At 39.0% G+C, this 21709-nt stretch overlaps 1 protein-coding gene across 2 annotated transcripts; it reads right to left on the bottom strand.

Annotated features, from left to right (window-relative positions):
* Positions 1–964: 964 nt before the first annotated feature.
* Positions 965–21018, bottom strand: LOC101155603 (galanin receptor type 2). 2 transcript variants are annotated; one of them, XM_020705188.2, is made up of 5 exons: positions 20402–21018; positions 14497–14575; positions 12050–12456; positions 8952–9334; positions 965–3139 (listed from the first exon to the last, which is right to left on the bottom strand). In XM_020705188.2, exons 4-5 carry the CDS (start codon positions 9323–9325, stop codon positions 2374–2376), a joined length of 1140 nt encoding a protein of 379 aa, XP_020560847.1. In that variant the 5' UTR covers positions 9326–9334; positions 12050–12456; positions 14497–14575; positions 20402–21018; the 3' UTR covers positions 965–2373. The 2 variants fall into 2 exon arrangements, with proteins under 2 accessions (XP_020560847.1, XP_004071637.1); XM_004071589.4 differs by lacking the exon at positions 20402–21018 and having other exon boundaries at positions 14497–15405.
* Between the last annotated feature and the right edge of the window lie 691 nt (positions 21019–21709).

The following is a 21709-nucleotide window of genomic DNA, read 5'->3' as shown; positions in this document are numbered from 1 at the left end:
ATATACAATTTTCCTAAAGATTAAAGTATATACAGCTACTTAAAATGTAGTTTTCTCAAACATACAACTGCACTCATGAATAAACATAGAAATTCATATGCATAATATTTTACAACAAAGAGGAACATGCCATGTACATAAATACAAGTAAAGTACAAGGAAAAAGTATTCACATCTTTTTGGAGCCAAAAAATACTTAGATTAATACAAAGATTAATTCAAAGATTAATCTTTGAAAAGATGTATTTGTGTTAAATATTGATCTGTTTTCTGTTCGTGTGCCTTCGTCTCCTCATCCGAGTCTCAGGCCGAATCAGAATTTTTCCCCTTCCCCTACGGCTTCTCCTTATCCCTGCAATTGTGGGGTCATTTGGAGGGATAGGGTTGTCTGAAATACCCTCGGGGCCAACCCTCGGGGCATCTCTCCGCTTTATGTTCCGTGTCGCGTTGAGGAGAAGTGCATTTCCTCACTTGGGTGTGCTCTGAAGAATAAAAGTTTACATGTAAATGTAAGTTATGACTTTTTGTTTTGGCATGACTTTGTTAAAGTTATAAAACCGATGTTGTTATGCATTTAACCGAGTCCTAGCAGCTCCGCGCTAACGTACCAGACCGGATACCATTAATGACATCATCAAATGGGTAAACGTCCGAATTCGAAGAAACTGGCTATGTCCGAATCCCCAGCCTAACCCCTAACTACTAAAAAACTGTATATAGTGCGGGACTATCTAGTGCCCTGGATTTTAAAAGCAATTCGGACACTGTGCTCACTAATTTTACTTTTTTTTAAACGGCGAATATGACGCCATCGATTTCACGAAGTTAAAATCTAATTGATATGAGCGTTTTGTGACAATGATTTATAAATCCCCTGTCTTCTGAAGATAAAAACGATGATGGTTTATCAAAAAAATAGATTTTTTGGCAAAAACAGTTCCGAAGCAATGCATTGTGGTCTATATCTAGTTAGCATCGATGCACACCGGTTTTTCGCAGAGACTTCTGGGAAATTTCTAAGGTCCTCGATTTTGGAATTGTAAATTCGGACAGCACTACAAAATGCCGAACGCACTATGTACTGCACTATGTATTGAGTAGGGAAGGAATTCGGACACAGCCTCTATTTTTCCATAGCTCTCCATTTGGAGGCCTAAATGTAAGGATAGGGAGAAGCTGTGGGTCTGGGGTATAATTCGGATTCGGCCTTACACTTTCAAATAATCCAAAAACTATTGAACAATCTTGTGAATGTGATTACTGGCACATAAAAGTACACACAAAAAAATCCTGTCACAACATGCTGGCTTTTGCATGCAAGGTACAAAGCAAACCCCTTCGGTCCACAAATACTACAACCTTGATGACAAGCTTTGATATTATAAGATTAACAAGACTCTGTGGTTGAAAGACGACATCGAAGGTCCTGCACATCAAAGCTGAACCTCGACCTGTGGTTGGAAATCTTTTGGCATGGATGTTGGTGAGTCAGAACTATGGAGAATCCTTGAAATCTCCCTTTTAAACACATGCTTGAACAGTAATGTGTTCCCACAGCATCATTGAACCATTCTGGAATTTCAACAGAACAACAAAAGCATTTATATGAATACTGATCCCAATGTTGATTATCTGCTCGTAAGAATTAGACATCGTGGGATCATCTGAAAAATATATATATATATATACACGAAACATTCCTGTGCTGCTTTTTAATATGAAAATTAGGGTAGATCCGAAGTGCAAATCGCACCAAAAAAAACAACATATCAAAGACCACAACGACAATTAAAAAAGCAAAACAGAAAAAAGCAGAAATAAAAGCAAAATTCCAAAAACCAAATAACCATCATCCAATTAGCCATGCCTTATAGTACTTACCTTTACCTACCTTTTCTGTAAAAAGAAAAAAATAATTTCAGATAAAAAGAATAATTTCTAGAAATCAAAATGAATTTTTTAACAATTAAATAAAAAGAAGAAACCGTAAATGTAATATTGTTATTTTAATATTTGTTTTGCTATTTTGTCGTTGTGATCTTTGATACGTTTTTGCATTAAGCGCCACCTTAGAAAATCCATACAATCAGTGAAATGACTTAAAATAAAATAGCTACATTTGAGGCAAATAGTAGAGATCAAATATTGAGAACTTTCTGTAAAATTCTAACAAAAAGTTGTATGTGTGCTTTACCAGAACCAAAGCCTAGATTGATGAAAGACAACATACATTTTGGTCTTTGTAAACATGGAAACCCTTGGTTTCCTTCTTTTTTTTAACACTAAATACATGGATGTCACAATATAAATAAAGCATGATTTCTAAAGTACTTGACAAAACAGTCTGCATTGAGCTTTAGGAAAGCTCACTCATCAAGTCGGTTGCTGAAACGGCAAAATCATGGTCACCGTGGCCTCTCTTGGCTCCACCAGTCTCGGCCTGTTGATCATTTCACATTCGTTCTGCCGCATGTTCTCCTCGTTCATCTGTGATACTTCTGTGGAGGCAGCCTCGAAGCCTGGCCCAGTGTTGGCCACGTGCACCACGTGAACTTTATTCCTCCCGTTTGCAATGAGGATGCAGCTGAACACTTTCTTGAAGCCTTTGCGAAAGTGCTTAGACACCAGAGCATACACAATGGGGTTGACGCAAGAGTTGGCGTAGGCCATACAATGAGAGAGGAGCCTGAAGGCATATGTGGTCTGATTGAAGGGGAAATCTCCATAGAGATAGCACAGTATCACCACATGGTATGGCAACCAGCAAATGCAAAAAAGTACAGTGACAATGATGATCATTTTGGTGACTTTGCGCTTGGCCCTTTTAGACTCTGACATGCCGTCCAGAGGGTCAACGGCGGTCCACAGGTACTTGATGGTTCGAGTGTACGAGAGGCTAACGATCAGCACAGGGATGACGTAGCCAAACAAGAAGGTGCACGTGTCTAGCACCTTGCGGTCCTGCTCCTCCCAGCCTGGGATGCACACGGTACTGTTAGCGTAATCAATCAGATCATAGTAGCTGAGATATGGACCCGCAAAGACAAGAGAAAGACCCCAAATAACCACCATGGCGACCACAGCATTGCAAGGCGTTCGAAGCTCTCTGGAGCGCAGCGGATAGCGAATGGCCAGATACCTAAAAGGAACAAAAAAAAATAATAGATTTACTAATTAGAGCTTTATATCATGTTTTTTATAGTTCAAATTATGACAACCCCCATCAAAAAATATATTTATTTTCTCATTTGAAAACAAAGGGATGTGCTCGTGTGTTTTTGACTGTAAGAGCACTGTCTTCTCCATTCCAAAAGATGTAAACAGTGGATGCAGTTTGTTTTTTCTGGTTGGTAATATAGCTGTAAAAACAATTTTTTTTTTGTGCTCTTTTATGGAGAATAGCTTTGAAAACAAAACATATTAAGACATTATGTTTAGCAAAAAGCTACATCTTTACCCTTTTACACTGGAGCTTTAGCACCAGTGTTTAATTTCTTTCGACTACTAAAAAGCTATGTACACACCGGGGAAGTGATGCGCTTTTAGCATATGGAATTCACACTGGACAAGCAGGAAGAGATTCTTCTTCTTTTACTGCCTACTAGCACATGTCCGACACTTGGAAATGGCTTGTTGCCAAATGTTTTAGCGGCACAAATGTCCAGGCTTTTTTCTTTCACAGCTCAACTCCAATTTATGAACGACTTGTCATATTATTCTGGGCAGGCAAAAACTGCAATTATTAATTTCTCCTCCATGAACACTTTTCAAATGGTGGGCACTTCTATCAAGTAAAGGTGACATCTTCCAAACAGCAGTACCCAATTATGGTCCCTGAATAGTCAAAGTTCAACCTGGTTCAACTTTCAAAACCCGTTCGGTGGCTGCGTATTTTGTATGTGGAGTCCCAAAAGGTCATAGAAACTTGCGTAGCTCTGAGTTGACATGGGAGTTTTGAACGCAGAAGCCCCAAACGTGCGTTTTACACGATCACTTGAACGCATGTTGTCAAGGGCGGAGAGAACGTAGCCTAACTCTTCAACCCTTTACAAAACTGATGTAATTCCAGATTTTTTGCCAATGAAGAAAAGCAACCTTGCGCTGATGTACAACACTTTTTGGTAGTGAAGCGCTGATGCAATCAACATAAATGAGCTGATTCTGCCGTGGAGAAAAGTGGCTATTAACCGTGAGGCAACAATGTAGTTTAGTAAAGGGTTGCATAATGGTGCAAAGTGAATATTAAAAGCAGATTTTCTCTGTGTCACCGCCAACATCTCCAGTGTTGAAGAGTTAATCAGGGAGTGTTTTACCCAAAACTGAACAGGAATCTGGTTAAAAAATCATGAGAAAAGATTTCATGTATCATGTTGTGTTTGTTAACACTTCCAAAGAATCTTCCCATGATTACATGTATGAAATATAAAAGATTTTTGTGTGGAAAAAGTGTTTAATATTTCTTTTTACTTCCTGTGGAAAATGCCCTTGTAAAATAATGTCATCTAAAGATGCAGAGCAATTCCTAGCTGGTTGTGTTTCTGCAAAGGGATAAGAAAGCTTAACTCATCACAAAAGCGTAAAATAATAAAACAGCCAGCATAAAATAGGAGGTTTAAATGGGATAAAACAGGTCAAGTTAACAAATCAAAAGAGACTCGGCCTCCCTTCAGGTGGTGCATCGCCTGACACAATGTTAGGCACAGAGACCTGAGAGAACATAGTTTATATATTTATCATCTTTTTGAACAATAGCCATAATTATTGGTGATGTAAAGGTTAAAAGATTAACCTGAAACAGCTTGATATGGCCTCTTAACCTTTTTAGCTCTTTTTGTGGGTACAGTCAGTAACTCAGTAAACTGAGTTGTCCAAAACTCTCAGATGACCCTGATCCAGCTTTATTTCTTCACGTTATTTAAAATCTTTTTGAATTAGATCTATATTTTTTATTTTCTTAGTTTTTCCAAAAACCTTTTAGAAAAACAATTGATGAGCTTGGTGTTTTTTGTGTTTTTCTGCTAAAAGCCTCTCTGCCTATTGTTGTCATTTCTAAAATGTTGATATGCTTCAGCGTTTTTCTTCTGTTTTGTCAGCAGTTGTTGTGGTTTGCACCTCGGGGCCATCAGATTTTCCAAACAAAGCATTCATAATCAGATTCTGAAAAAGGCTCAAAGCACCCTATTTGTGGATATCACTCACAGAAGCACACCGTTCAATTTTTGTTTCAATAAGCAGCAACAGACAAAGGGCTGCTTTTGCAAATGGCTGTCATCCAGCACAACATCCTCAGTGTGAGTCATGCTAACATGTGTAGCAGCATTTTCAGTAAATATTTGTCTCCATATCTGACTCAAACTGTTGGCAATTATAATCAAACCTGCTTATGAAAATTTCCAAAATGATTTTCAATTTTTTTCATTGAGATTGCTTTGATTTTAGCTTTTATTCAACAGTAGTTATGAGTAAAAAGAAGCTCACATACATTATTTTGCCATCATTATCAACTGCAAAACTCATGCAACCTGAGTTTTAAACCTTAAGAAATTAACTAGATGAAACCTTTAAATGCATTTTAGAATTATATTTGTCTAAATTTTGTATGACATCTCACTGGTGTTTTAAGGTGGTTTGCCCAAGGCAGGGATAAATGCAGATTCTTCCTTTTCACATTTACAAAACACTTCTGCTCTCCAGAAACACAGCTCGGCTCTTTGAACCATCACTAAAACAGGGAAGCGGGTGCCCATGCTTGACATGAAAGTAAATAACCGTACACTTTGAAATGACTCCCATAAATCCTTCTCTAATATTTACAATTTTTTAGGTGAAATTCCTCTCTAAGTGATAGCTGGGCAAAAACAGTTTGTTGGAAATGACAGGACATTTTAGATCTTTAGCCTAGTAAATCGAGAAAATGTTAATTTTGAATAAAAACATGCCGAGAAACATTCAATAATGTGTCCTTAGGCTCGGTGCTAGATGGTTTTCAATCACCACTTGTGAAAGCATGGAGAGAATTTGCTGTGCGACCATGTCATGCATTATTAAGTGTTTTCTTTCTGTAAACTTTAGCACATGTCAGCTCCTTTATTTGATCTGAAATGGGGCATAAATGCACTGCAGCCGAGAAAGCTTCTCTGCAAAGGGGTGAGTGTGAGTATGTGTTTAATGCTCTTTGTTGAGACTCAAGCGTGATTTCAAATCCTCTGAGAATTTCTGTTTTAAAGTGCAGCACTGCATTGTGTCTGTGCGCCAGATAAATGTATTAAACAGAGACAGAGGAGGAAAACAAGCGATTCATTATTAACCACCTGACTCAAACGCTTCTGCTCTTTTCCAGACTGAGAAACTACTGATGCCTCTAAAATAAAGATGCAGCCATGCTGAGACATGCTGCTGCTGCTTCTGCAGAGGCTGATTGCTTACCGACTGTCTGTATTGACTGAGGTGATTATGTTGTTCAACAGCTATAATGATGGCTTAGAGTATCATTTTCAGCCATGGATACTGCGTGATTATCTCATTAGATATTCAATCACACAGTTCCTGTCTTTGAGGGATCATATGAACTGTTCACAAGATTGCTAAAAGAGAAACCTGGGGATCTTCCTGTTTGTGATGTTTTCCAACTTTAAGATAAGAGTTAAGTTGTGAAAATACGTTAAAAAAAAGATAAAAGATGCATAAAAAGTCACTTAATGGCTTTTAAAAATAAGTTTAAAGCCTTCTATATAGGCTTAAACAATAGTTTTTCCACATTATCTTCAGATGTATTCTTTTTGCTAAGAAACATGTAAAGCTATATGAGGCAGAAAAGTGATGGAAACTTAAAGAAGCTATTTAACAGCAAAGGAAAACACATTTTGGTGACATAAATATACATCTAAATATATTTGGTGAACGTAAAAACCAATAGGCAACTCTCTGACTTCCAGATTGAAGTTAATTTGAAAACGAAAGGACAATCAAATCATCATGAATTGTTGGTTCCAAAGGCAAGTCAGATCTAATTTTAAGAAATGATTTCAAAAACAAAAAAAGAAATTCAAAATTTGAATCCTGTCAGACATACTTTAACCCAAGCAAGACGCAATCAATGAAAAAAAAAGGTTTTTTTTTGCTGCTTATTGCCTTGGAGGTTTGAGCATGATTTGAATTCTTAGCTAGTGTTTATTGAACTAACCAAAGCTACTGTACTTTCTTTGCAAACTCTTAAAACCCCTTGAGTTTTAAGGAGAGAATGACTTCATGAAATATTTTTCAAATATTTCCTGATTGTCTTTTTGGCAGGGAAAACCACTTTAGTGCAACAGATCCTACATTCTATTGAAAATTTGGGCGGTTAAAACAATAGCCAAGGTGCTCAGAAGGTATGATTACCGCTTGTGTTTCAAAGTAATATTACTGAATATAATGAGATCAGTGACCTGCTTTTGTGTTTGTTTGTTTTTGATATCAAGATTTTGTCTGCTCTTGAACATGAAGGAAATTCCAGGAGAAACATCCCTCTGTTGAGTTCAGGTGCCACACATCTTCCTCAGACACTTCTGCAGTCAAGCACAGTGGAGGGGTGGTATTGATATGGGACTGTTTTTTTTACCCACTGACCCTAGCTTGCTTGCAGTTTTCAGAATCTACCACAAGGAAGTGAACATCTTCTGGTTTTATTTTTTTTCCTCTGCCTTATCTCTTCCTCCAAAACCCAACTCTGCAAAGGAGTTTCTCACATGCGAGAAATAGTAGCCACGGCAACCACCATGGTGCACAATGTGGATTTTTGAAAAGTGTATTAGAAGTTAATTCTGCACCTTTAGTGATCTTCAGAGCATGGAAACAATTTTTATGATTTTAGACACCACAGAAAAATCTTCTTGTTTTCTCTGCACTACTTAAAAAATTAATTTCTAGATGAGCCACGGGAATGCGTATATGCAGTAAAATCCTCTGCAGGAATGCGTTTGGTGATTCATGCCCTTGAATGTCTTCATTCATTTCCTCAAATAAATAATTCATTATGTTTTCTTTCTGAACAGGAAGTCCCCGCAAAACCAGGAGAATCAAACAGCATTTTTTTAGAGAACTTGACATTTTTAATACTAAACTGCTCTAATGATAAAACTTGTGGTAATATAAATTGAGTTAGTTTTAATACAATTTAAGCATTTGTTTTAATTTGAAGGGTTAATATTGAATATATTGTTTGACACAAAATAAGCCAAATTAAACAATAGATGTATGTGAGTGCTGTGGATAAATGAATGCATGGAGCATTTAAAGTACTGAATTTAAATGGTTCAAAGGATGATTTCTTCTTTAAAGGACCATAAAAAAAAGGTTTTCTTTCTATTGCCTGACATTTTGTTAGTTGGTGAAAATTGTGTTTTTGATGTTCTTATCATGTTCTTGTGGCCTTTTTCTCATAAAGGAGGACATGTTCAAAGAAAATTAAGCTTAAAGTTGCATTTCTGAGTATTTGGTTTTAGAAATCGTCATGAATCAGGAGCAGACTAAAAAAATGCCATTGGAAAAAGCTTGTAGTTGTGACATAGAAGCTACAATCAGCGTGCCACAAGCTTCCTGCTCTGCTCCATCCCGATGCATCCACTTGTAGACGACTATCCACGTACTCCTTTGTTTTTCTCATCTGAGCTGGCATCTGGCTCAAAACTGTACAGCTGGATAGCTCCAATATTGCTCGCTATTTTTGTTGCACTGGTAATGTTAGGTTGGGGTTGTGAGGGGCTGTAAGTGAGTGCCCTTAAATCAGAGGCAATGTTCCAGAAAATAAATTCTGGCCAAAAATGTCAGGCGCAGCCAAATGGATGAAAAAAAAAATAATATTTATGTACATTCTCTAAAATGTGAGAAATTCTATCAATTTGTAAAACTCTAAGCACATGATTGTGTTCTTCAAATGCGGTCCATCTTGTAAATATGAAACCTGAACCCACCTGTCAACAGACACAGCAGCCAGCGTGAAGCTGCTGGCGTACATGGTGAGGTTGATGAAGAAATGAACCACTTTGCACATGAAGGAGCCAAACACCCATCCTTCCAGAGAGTAAATGGTGGCTTGGAAAGGAACGCAGAAAATAATGAAGAAGAAGTCGGCCACACTCAGGTTGAGGATAAACAGATTGGTGGTATTGTATCCGACCTGTCCACTTCGGAGCAGCACGGCGAGCACCAGGCTGTTGCCGATGGTGCCAAGCAGAAAGATGAGGGAGAAGACCACTGACACGATCACACTGGTGGGGTTGATCTGGTAGCTTTCAGACACGTTAGAAAGTCCCCCCGGCCTGCTGAAATCCTCGAAATCAGCCATTTTGTAAGTCTGGAAAGAGAAATTGGAGAGACATGTGAAAAAGATGCAGACCTTTGGCTTGTATTAAATCCAAACATTTCTGAAGGTCCAGTCTTGAGCTGAAGCTCAACAAAACAATTTTTACAAATGTACCAGAACATCATCCTCTCCAAATATTCATGTAGCCTTTCTTAATATTCAAAAAACAGACTAACTAGGGCTGAACTTATGATTTTTCTTTTTTCTGCCATGTGTCCGTATAATGCTCAGTCGTTTGCTAAAAATACCAACTGGAAAGTTTTCAGGTAAGTGGACCACTGATCCATTCGCTGCAGCCTGTTCAACTCCACTCATCTCTAATTGAATGGATTGCTTCTTTAAGCCACTCTGTCGGTTCTCTGATTAAATTTACTCAGCAAAACAAAAAGAGCACAGGCTTTCCTCTGCCTGAGAAACTCTGCTTGGAGCCAAAATTATAACAGACCAGATCGTTTACGTTGAACAGACGAGCAATTTGTCACCATCAGTTCATGATCGGCCTTTGATGGTGAGTCACGCCGCATTCTCACACAAGGCTGAATGTTGCAAAGTATATGTATTTGGTCACAGAGTTGGAAAAAAACAATACTTTGACTACACAAAGTAAAAGTTCTTAAAAATTCCTTGCATAAAGTGATCCTAAAGCTACATTCACACTTGGCGTGTGCTAGACATTGGTTCTTGAACAAGCATTTAAACCAAAGTGTTCACAGTGGACTGTTGCTACCCGATACTACCAGGTTCGTCATTACCAAACCCGAGCCCCTGATTGGTCAAAGTTTCACCTGCATTAATTTTCAACATGCGTTCAATGGCCATACGTTTCGTATGTAGAGCCTGATAACGATCTTAAAAATGTTTTTTTTTGTTTTGTTTGCTTTTATTTTATTGGGCTGCTCTAAAAAATGTCATCCCAGGGTCATATACAGATGGACAACACTTACTTCAAAGAAACCACCTAATAAATACCTTTACTTTTACCATCAACCATGAAATAAAAAATATGTGAATTTAAAAAAATAAAATAAAAAAACCTTTTTGAAGTGAGATTGCAGGACGTTTTATATTTGTTACAAAGTTGGACTATTCACCATTACTTTTGTCTAAATGGGGACCACCTGTGTAAAAAGCAACGTTGTACTTAGTAAGTGATACCTGGCTTTTGCTACATTTCATTTTAAAACGTACTTCAACCCGGAAGTCAAAGAGCGGCACTTTGACTGCATTGGTTAGGCATTTGACATCATTGACCGGTGGAAACCTACGCTTTAATGATGCAAGACATTTGACCAAAGCTGTTTTTAGGAGAGCAAAAAAAAAAAAAAAATTTGTAGTCATAGTTATTCAGCAGCACACATTGCAACATTTAAATGTGGGCAAAACAAAAATTGTAACTGTTGGTTCAATTAAGAGCTTTTTCACTTGTTGAACAAATCGTTGAGGGTCAGCTATGACACCCTGACACTCTGACTCAAAGGCTGAGAGTTCAACAAGTACTGATGGGCAGCTGGAAGAGCTTGCTGTGTTTTCTTTTCTATCATATTTGAATTTCCGCTTTGAGTGTCTTTTCCAAGGAAAAAAAGGCAAGAGTGCTTCTCTGAAGAGCTGAGACATCTTCATAGCAACTTGTTTGCCAGTCACAAGTGTGTGCTGTCAGCTCCAACATGGATTTAGATTTCATAACACGGTAAAGTCAGTGTCAAACACTAAAATAAGAGCCCATTTGCATGCAGGGTCTACATTTTCATCAAATATTTCTATTTTCCTTCTGAACTGCTATCATGTTGATTGAAAGCACAGAATTTGTGTTGTGTTTGCAATTTTCACTCATTATAGAGATTAGAGGGAGGAAGCAACCCACGCATCTGACACCAAAGCAGACCAAGCTCAAGCTGCAAGCGTCAGTGTGCAGAAGAGAGGAAACAGAAAGGCGTTTTCGGCTCAAGCCTTGACCAAAGACAAAGCTAAATTGGAACTGAAATGTCGATGTGTAAACGAAGTTCGCTTCATCCTCAAATTGGCATCCCAATGAAAAATTTAGAGATAGAAAGACGCAGCATGAGGACCCTCAGACAGCACGACTGCTCTTGATTTTGCCTGTGGTATCTGTCCTAGTTGTCTAAAAGTAGAAATGCCCTTATTAAATCGGGATGCAATATTCTCTAATCTGTTGGCTTTTACAGTTGAGGTTTCAGGATTTGTAACCTCATCATTTTGTGGCTGATCACCCAAATCCCTCCATAAAGGACAACAATCTGGATTGCCAAAATTTTGTGAGATATCAGGTTAGACTTCAGACGACAAAACATCTTAACAGTCTCAGAGAGATCAGAGGAAATGAGCTCAAGAGAAATTGGAACTTTGATCAGACGACTCTGCCTGAGCTTGGCGTGGCCAGAGTGAGAAGATCATTATCTTAAGAAATAATTATTGAAGCAGAGCAGGAGAGAAAAGAGGATGGTGACAGGAAAGATTCGCTGGCGTAGACAGAACTACACACATTCCTTTGTTATCAAAAAGCAGCAGCAGCAGCAGCTTGGGGATGGCCCACATTTTGCTGCATTGAGGTGAATAAACTTTCAACACCAACTGAGCTTAAACTATTCAAATGTGAATGGTGACTAGAAAAATAAGAGCAGCCACTTGCTATCATGCATGAACAAGAGCGTTGGTATGCAGATATGCAGATCAGGCGGGAAAACGTACCGGTGTGATGTGGGAGGACAGTATCCGAAGCTTTGGCGCTCCCCTCAGATCAGGAACACTCCCAGGAGACCCACTCTGGTAAAGATGCTCATTCTCCTTCCACAGCAACCTCTGCTCTGTCGGTGAACGCTACATGCCTGTGTAGCTGGTATCTTACTCTTCCTCAATCTGCTAACCCCCTCCTCCCTGTCCCTCCATGGACTCCTCCTCTACATTCACTTTAATGTTCACACTTCACTGCAGAACTGGGGGGCAGAGTGGAGGTTTGGAGGGGGGCTGCAGCGTCTGGTGGTCTTTTCAGAGCTTTAATCAGGAGGTCCTCTGACGAGTGGCTTCTCAGGCAGTGCTGGGTGTTCTTCAGAAGAGCCTCCACTCAAATGTTGTTTTGTTCTTTAAGACTACTATGGCTATAAATGTCAGGAAAATAAAGGAGCGCAAGATCAGCTTCAACAAGTTTTAGCTACGCATTTGGAAGTTTTAATACTGTGATTGTGTTGAAATTACAAAGTATAAAGACTCGTTCCAATGTGTTTCGTTGTGTTTTTAACATGTTCTTGTGGCATTTCTTTCAGACAATGGAGGAAATAAATTATAAAAGAATTCAGCCTAAAATTGCATTTTTGAGTATTTCTTATAGACGACTAAATTCATATACAATTTCTAATGAACAACTGCCGCTCTGCAAAGAAAATGACTCCAATTTTATTAATTATTTATTTATATATTTTTGGGTACAAACAAACTGCATAATCATAATTAAACAGCCACTGGGAACATTTTAAAAATAGATCAAAAGATTATCACAATTGGATTTGCTTTAGGGCGGAGCTAACTTATCATTAGCACTTCACATTTAAGACAGAAGACACATTTGGACCTGAACTGGGCCATATCTGGCAAATCAGATTGACTTTCATTCAGAAACCTCTTCATTTTGATGCAAATTTGAGTCTTCCATTTTCATACCGTTAGGGGTTTGGTGAGACTGTACCAACTGCCAGTTCTCTCAACAGGGGTGTAAGTTAAGCCTGCAGCCTAGCAACATTTCATTGGTGGCTGACTAATCAATTATTTGTATTTTTTTTTAAACAGTCAGGAACATTTTGACAGCAACTACGACAGCAGATATAGAAAATATTTATGTGCATCCTAACAACACTTCTTGTATAGTTGCTGTAGGAAACATGCTGGCTTTTACATTCTGTCATGTCCTTGGTTTTATGGAGAACAAATAGGAAGTGATGATGTAACAAAACAAAACAAAGAAAAGCATGTTGCAATCGCCAAGCTGTCCTTTTATTCAGATATTCCTACTTCAGCTGGGCTTTTTTCAGGTTTCTTTGTCTTCAGTTGGCCACCAGATATCACTGTTCAGTTTTTTTTTGACATTTTAACTGTTGTAATGCTTTCTGAGGCTTAGATTGCTCATCTGTAAGAAGTTTTTTAGGTCTGACAAAAAGTTTTTATTGCTTATTGTCTTTTTTGGTGCTCTTTAAACATTCATTTATAAACTTCCTCTAGCAAGTGTGCAAATGAAGATGCTAAGAGTAAATGGAAACAAACAATCAGGTATATTCATAAAATGTTTACAACAAATTAGGTTAAGGAACCATTCCAGTCATCTTTTGATGTATTTTCAAAACAAGTTTCCAGTTCTTTTAGTTTTTTTTTGTTGGTCTTTTTTAGTGATTATGGGGTTTTTAGACAAAAAAGGGGACATAGTTTCTGTAGAGCGGCAGGAGTTCAGTAGAAATTCACCTCCGATTTCTGGGCTGGACTGTTGGTGTAGGGTAAGCCCGCCCCCCTACCATCATCAATCTGTTCACACCCTATCCTGCTAGAACCTCACATCCCCAAACTAACTTTGTCAGTCCAACAAAAAAAAAAAACGGGTGAGCAATATTGGAGCTATCCAGCCGTACAGTTTTGAGCCAGATAGCAGCTAGGACGAAGAAAACCAAGACGAACGTGGATCTATTTCTACAAGTTGATGCATTAGAATGGAGTGGAGCAGCGAGCTTGTGGCTTGCACCAAATGATGTTTTATTCCAGTTATTAAAAAATACAGTATTTCAAGTATATATGTTTATTTTAAATCTCTTTACACATAAGCTTTGTATGAAAGTAGTTGACGTGTTGCTTGGGTGCATTGAAAGTCCCTTTTTCAAGGTTCAATGTGAAAATATGAAACTATTCAAATCTTAAAATGCAGAACCTGCTTGTCATTATTTCTGAGTTTGGCTTTATGAAAACTGTTTGCAACAAGGAACTGCTATCATGGTGGTAACTACTGTTTTCTCCTCCAGTGTGAGCAAGGTTCTAGTTATTGACTGAGTGTGTTATCTGAAAGTGCCACTGCTTTTACACCGCTTGTGATTTTATCAGTTTATTGGTCGTTTTTTTCCTGAGTCCATTTAGTCCACAGAAAACGGAGACAATTTTCTCACCAAATCCTTTCTAGCCATTTGCCGGGACTCTGCTCGTATTTCCTTGAAGTTGTGCACACTCTGGGAGAATGATATAAACCTAGGGAAATAAAAGCAAAGGTGTTATTGAGCCTCTGGCTTTTGTAGAACACATTGTAACCTTTTATGCTATGTCTGTGCCCGAATTAGCACTTTCCTCTGGAGCTGGTTGTTGTGAGTTCTTTCAAATTTCATGCTACACTTGTCGCTATTGTCAAACAGGCTCACTTTGCATTTAATTATTGCTGCAACAGCTGGATGGGATTTAAATATGGAGAAACACCATCATAGTTATCCAAGACAGAAAATGAAAATTGGTTTTGGAGACAGTCACGGTTCAAACTGACTTCTGTGCTAATTAACAGGACATGTAGGAGGGTTCAGATGGAGATGCATGAACAGAGAATAAACAGTCTCAATGATGTCAGCGAATGCTCATTATGAGCTGTGAACCCTCTGGTTCTCATCCGCACCATGGGACATATTGTCTGGGGGCTGATCTGGCTTCAGTTCCTGAGTGAAATCTGTCTCTACAGCTGGATCTCTTCCATATTTCTCCAAGGATGGGCTCGGTGTGATAAACAGTATTTTTGTCATTATTGTAAATGCTTTCTAATGTTTTTCTTGTAAACCATGAAATGACAATTTCCTGCCTTGAAATAATCATGGATGAATCCATTTAAAGAGATCAATTTAAGCAAATCTTAGCCTCCTTTGGTGCTTTCATTTGATAGACTTTCTAGTCATCTTTTAAAGTGCACTGGATGGTTTTTCCTTGCTTTTCTTAAAGACACTGACTTTTCCATTTTTTTCAGTCTAGATTTGCTATTTAAAGAAAGGTGTATTTATTATTTGTTGCATTAATCTTTTCCCTTTTTTGCTGTCTCACATTTGCAAACAGGTAAATAGAAATGGCAACACAAAGAAATTGAAAAGAAAAATACTTTAAAAGATTTAGCTCTGAAGAAATCAAGTCAGTTTTAACTGATCACACAATGGTTACAATATATATATATATTATATATATATATATATATATATTTTTTTTTTTTTTTTTTTTACTCGTTGCACATTCAAGCTCCAAAGCTCAAGCCACATTCTAGGATGGCTTGGGAAATTTCCCAAAGTCCCAGGGATTGATACCCTGAAACAACCAGAGGAGCACAGCTCTGCTGAAACAACTGGAAAACAGCAGCCTGCTAATGTTTATAATAATAATAATAATAATGGATTGGATTTATCTGCGCTTTTCAAGACACCCAAAGCGCTTACATTGTGTCCATTATTCATTCACTCCTCATTGGTGATGGTAAGTTACGGTTGTAGCCACAGCTGCCCTGGGGCAGGCTGACAGAGGCGTGGCTGCCAGTTCGCGCCTACGGCCTCTGACTTTATTGACACTGCTTATGGTGTAAAACTTGGAGTTGACTCCAAGTTCAATCTTAAGTTATTTTCATCAGAACAGTGCATGATTTTTCAGTTTTCCCTGCACAAATGTTGCTCCAAGGTTAGTCTGAGTTTACCACTAGTGTAAGACTGCATCCAGTGTTATCTGTTGGCCTAAACCATGACTCCCTGTAAAGCCTTGAGTTTATTGAATGTAGATCAAACATGGATGAAATGTCTTTGATTTCTTTACTTCCCTTCTGTTTGTCTGCAGTGCTAATGCAAGCACAGAGAAAGAAGTCATTGAAAGTGCTTGAATGCTGAGAGAAACTCCAGCTTCCCTGCTGTGAGTGCATCTATCGCTGCAAAAGTGAAAGTCTACAAATTGCTGCTCTGCCTTCTTCCTTTGCAGATTCGGAAGTTTTGCCAGATTTAGAATATAGGTTTTTATTTTTAAATAGTTTACATTTTGAAACCATCTTCAATGCAGGACTGTATAAATCTGAGCAGAATACCTTTTTTTTTTATATTATTTTTATTGTTTTTAAATGTTGACAAAAAGAAACTGCAAAAACACAACAGTGACTGCCAATACAACAAATCATTCAGCTGACTTTTGTATATTACAATACAAATGTAATATATCAATAAAAATAGTGAGCCAAAAATGTAATGTCACGATTATCCGGGTTGTGAGGTGATTTGGCACTGAGCCAGGAAGGGTCCTCATTGTGTCTTATAATAACTTATAATAACTGGGGGCCAAACCAGAAAAGATGAGCTTGTGTTCCTTCTGAAGCAGAACCTGTATTACATTGAGGGGAAACTGATTAAATTTTTTTTACAAGATTTTGTTTTGGAGTGATGTAACCTGTGTATCACCCTAAATGAGTCGATAACGAGTACTAGTGGAGCAAGCGTGAACGTGCGCCATAGCCTTTTCCCAAAGTTTTATTGATCCGCTCGACAGTACAGACCAAAGGTTTAGACACACCTTCCCATTCATTTCAATGAGAAGGCGTGTCCAAACTTTTTGGTCTGTACTGTAAGGCCTTGGCCCAGGCTTCTTGCAAATGATCAGAAGAGATAGCTTTAGTGAAGCAGTCCAAGAATTTGTAAAAAGGCGTTATAAAACGAATGGCCGGATAGAAAAGATTCAAAAAGTTCTTAAACTATATTGGTAAAAGCCGAACAATTGCATCGGACATGCTTCTTTGAAAAACCAGCAGCCTTTACATGATGGCTGTTGAAGTCAAGAGAGATATGCTGTTAGTCATTTTCAGGCTTTTTTTATGACTTTCACTTCAACTCTAAAGCAAACTGTCAAGTTTTCAGGCGCACTTCTTGTGCCAACATTTACCATTAATATTGTGTGCATGTTTTGTTACTGTATCCTAATTAAAAAAGAAAGAAAGCTGCACTTTGAGAAAAAAAAAACAACCTTTGTTGTCCTCTTAAGAAGCCAACCCATCCATCAAATTGTGGACTGTGCACATGTCACCACCCGTAGCTCTTTCTACTTCAACCTCTCTAACAAAGCATGCTATCATGGTGATGTCATTTTCCAGTTACTGAAGCTGAGAAGCTTCAGTAACACAAGTGACATCAGAGATGCGTCGATATAATCTTCATATTTTAGGCGTTAGTGAAACCAGATGGATAGGATCCGGCAAAGTCATAACATCAACAGGAGAAACATTACTGTATTCAGGCAGAGAGGATAGTAAGCATCAAGAAGGAGTTGCCATCATTTTAAAGAAAGGAGTAGAGAAAAGTCTAATTGAATGGAAACCTGTCAACAGTAGATTGATTAAAATCAGGATGAGAGGGAGACATATGAACATGACCATAATTCAGTGCTACAGTCCTACCAATGACAGTGAGGAAGAAGCAAAGGACTCTTTCTATGAACAGCTAGATACAGAAGTTAAGCTCACACCAAGACATGATGTTTTGATCATCATGGGAGATTTGAATGCAAAAGTTGGAAAAGACAACAGTAACAACGAGAGAGCAATGGGCAAGCTTGGATGTGGGACAATGAACGAGAATGGAGAAAGGCTGATTGACTTCTGCAATACCAACAATCTTGTAGTGGGGGGCACCTTGTTCCCACATCGTGATATCCACAAGCTGACATGGTACTCACCAAATGACAGAGACAAGAACCAAATAGACCATATGATGATCAACGGGATGTGGAGAAGGTCATTAATAGATGTTAGGGTCAAGCGGGGAGCAGATGTTGGAAGTGACCATCAACTTGTTACGGCAATGTTAAAACTGAAACTGAGGAAATCCCCAAAAATGGCCCATGCTCCAACAAAATTCAATGTTCAGAAATTACAAGACCCTCGGATAAGACGTAGTTTTGTTCTACAAGTCAAGAACAGATTCCAAGCACTTCAAGATTTGGACACAGAAGTCAGTGTTGACATGATCAACTCAACATATGAACACATCAAGACTGCTTACCAGCAGAGCGCAAAAGAATGTCTTGGATTTAGAACCAAGAAAGGGTCAAAGGAATGGATTAAACAGAAAACATGGAAGGCCATTGAAGATAGACGAAATCTTAAGAATCAGCTTCTTAACACCCATTCAGAGAGACTCCAAACAAAATACAAGCAGCAGTACAGAGAAGCCAATAAGACAGTAAAAAGGATGGTGCGCGCCGATCGACGAGCATATATTGAGGAGCTTGCTGAGGAGGCAGAAAGAGCTACAACCCGAGGAGAACAAGGCCAGCTGTACAGAATTAGTCGACAAGTATGTGGAAAACACCACTCTACTGTCAGCTTACCAATTAAAGATAAACAGGGGAAGCTTCTCACAACAGAAGCAGAACAAGATACCCGCTGGGCTGAACATTTTCAGGAAGTTTTGAACAGAGATCCACCAACAGAAGGAGCAGATATTCCAGAAGGAAAGACAGACCTAGACATCAACACAGACCCACCAACAAAGGAGGAAATTGTCTCAGTTATCAAGTCACTGAAAAGCAATAAAGCACCAGGTCACGACAATTTGAATGCTGAACTGTTCAAGACGGACACAGAAACAGCATCAAAAATATTGCAACCTTTTTTCAAAACCGTTTGGATATCAGCAAGCATACCAGAAGAATGGACTAAAGGTGTAATCATCAAAATTCCAAAGAAGGGCACACTCAGCGAATGTAACAACTGGCGTGGTATCACCCTTCTGTCCATCCCCAGCAAGATTATGGCCAAGATAATCATCAATAGGTTATCGGAAGCTGTGAATGCAATACTTAGGAAGGAACAAGCCGGTTTTAGAAAAGGGAGAAGATGCACGGAACAGATTTTTGCTCTGAGAAACATAATAGAACAAAGTGCTGAATGGCAGCAGCAGCTCTTCGTTAACTTTATAGACTTTGAAAAAGCATTTGACAGTGTGCACAGAGACAGCTTGTGGCGAATCTTGAGGGCTTATGGAGTACCGACCCACATGATAAAACTGATAAGAAGCTTCTATAACAACTATAGATGCTGTGTGGGAGGAAGTGACATCTGGTTTGAAGTGAAAACTGGAGTCCGTCAAGGATGTGTGATGTCAGCTCTCCTCTTCAACGTAGTGATAGACTGGGTGATGAGGCGCACGACTGAAGCAGGACCAACTGGCATCAGATGGACACTCTTCTCCACCCTCGAGGATCTCGACTTTGCTGACGATCTGGCACTGATCTCTCATATTCACCGACATATGCAAGACAAGACTGACCGGCTAAGCCGATTTGGATCCCAGGTTGGTCTTAAAATCAACCAAAGCAAGTCAGCGATTTTGACCTTGAATACTACGTCACAGCCCCCCATCAAGGTCAATGATCAGAATTTACCATTTACTGAAAGCTTTACTTACTTGGGTAGCATCATCACATCAGAAGGTGGAAGTAATAAGGACATACAGAACAGGATTAATAAAGCCAGGGTTGCATTCATAAGCATGAACAATATTTGGAAGACATCACAGTACAGCACTAAGACAAAACTGAAGCTCTACAGCAGCTGTGTTCTGTCAGTATTACTGTATGGAGCAGAGTGCTGGAGAATGACACAGCAGGACTTGACCAAACTTTCGACCTTCCACACCAAAAATTTAAGGAGGATATTAAGAATTTTCTGGCCCCAAAAGATCTCCAATGAAGATCTATTCCTCCGCAGCAATCAAGAAGACATGTCATCAATTATCCTCAAAAGACGCTGGACATGGATAGGACATGTACTCAGGAGTGAAAACCACACAATAATAAAGACAGCACTACATTGGACACCAGATGGAAAAAGAAAAAAAGGACGGCCGAAGATCACCTGGCGCCGAACAGTAGAAACCGAGCTGAAGGAATTTGGACACACCTGGGGAACCATCATCACCCTGGCCCGCGACCGTCAGAAGTGGAAAGATTTCGTTGCTGCCCTAAGCGTCTCAAGGCGTAAAAGGCAGTAAGAAGAAGAAGAAGCTGAGAAGAATAGAGATTTACCTCACACTGGTGATGCTTTGTAAAACCTGCATGAGTCACACAGGCTCCCGGCATCATCTTCATCGTCAGCACTCTTCAGCAGAAGCAGAGACTAACTGTGTTGCCAAGTCCTCGGGGACCTGTCTAGGCTACCTTCCCCTTGGTGGCTGAGTTGGCGCTGGATCCCGAATCACGACTCAACTTTCAGATGCAGGCTCAGAGGCTTCTGTCAAACGCCAGCTCTGAGGGCTGGACTGCTCTGCCTTCAGCTGTATTCAGTGACATCAGGTCAGAAAACACAGCAATCTCCTGAGAAAACAGAGCGGTCTTGCCCATTACTTTACATAACCATGATTCATATCATTGTTTGTTTCATAACATCCCAAAAAAACAGAGGTTCCTGTAAGATTTTGCATTCTTCATAGAAAACAAATCTTTCCAAGCATGAACTCATACTGGCACAGAAAAAATGATTATTTGTAAGAAAAATATCACATCTTCTCTACCTCATAATCCCAAATCACAAAGAGGGTGGAAACAACGGGCAGCCAGTTTAGATTGGACAAAGATGGATTCTGGCCTGAGTGTAAGGCAAATTAACATTCGCAAATACCTCAGGGTGTTGTTTCATGGGAATGTATCTATGGCAACAGCAGATGGATCATTATAAAAGGATGGCGAAAATACAGAACCGAGTTGCACGCTGAACACAAGAAGTGAAGTAGCATTTTTCAGTCGCCCACATCGACACACAGTGTATAAGTGAATTATTAAAAACCAGCTTGAGGCACAGTATCAAACACGGACCCTTTTTTTTTGCCTACTCAGACATGAAAATATCTTTGTAGGACTAGGAGATCTGGGGAGCTGTCATAACTATTCTGTTTGTTGTCAACAAGTTGCTTTAATGATCATAAATTCAGGGACAACAATCACAGGCAAAATGCAGGACACCACTAACAAGGAGATGCAGAGAGTGACTTGTACCTGTGACATATGGTGACATTCTGTGAGTTGACAAAACCAGAGTGAGCTGAAAATTAAAACGCCACTTTTGACAAGCCCCCCAAAATAAACATGTGACAAACATACTGATGGGATCATTATCTTTGAGAGGCAATATTAAAAAAAAAAAAAAAGTAATAAATGAAGCAGTCTTCACGCAGTTATCTTGAACACACCACCTCATTAATTAGTGTTGGGGTGCAGAGCGAAAGCAAGCGCTTCAGATCAATACTTTACAGCACAAATCAATTACACGGCGAGCACAAAGTGGATATGGGAGGTGGAGGGGGTGGCTTTATTGGTCCTTTCTCAGCACAGGAAGAT

This window comes from Oryzias latipes, chromosome 8 (assembly GCF_002234675.1).
Source record: "Oryzias latipes chromosome 8, ASM223467v1".
Classification (NCBI taxonomy): Eukaryota; Metazoa; Chordata; class Actinopteri; order Beloniformes; family Adrianichthyidae; genus Oryzias; species Oryzias latipes.
The sequence above is the reverse complement of the archived record's forward strand: the minus strand, read 5'-3'. Positions and strand labels throughout refer to the sequence as shown.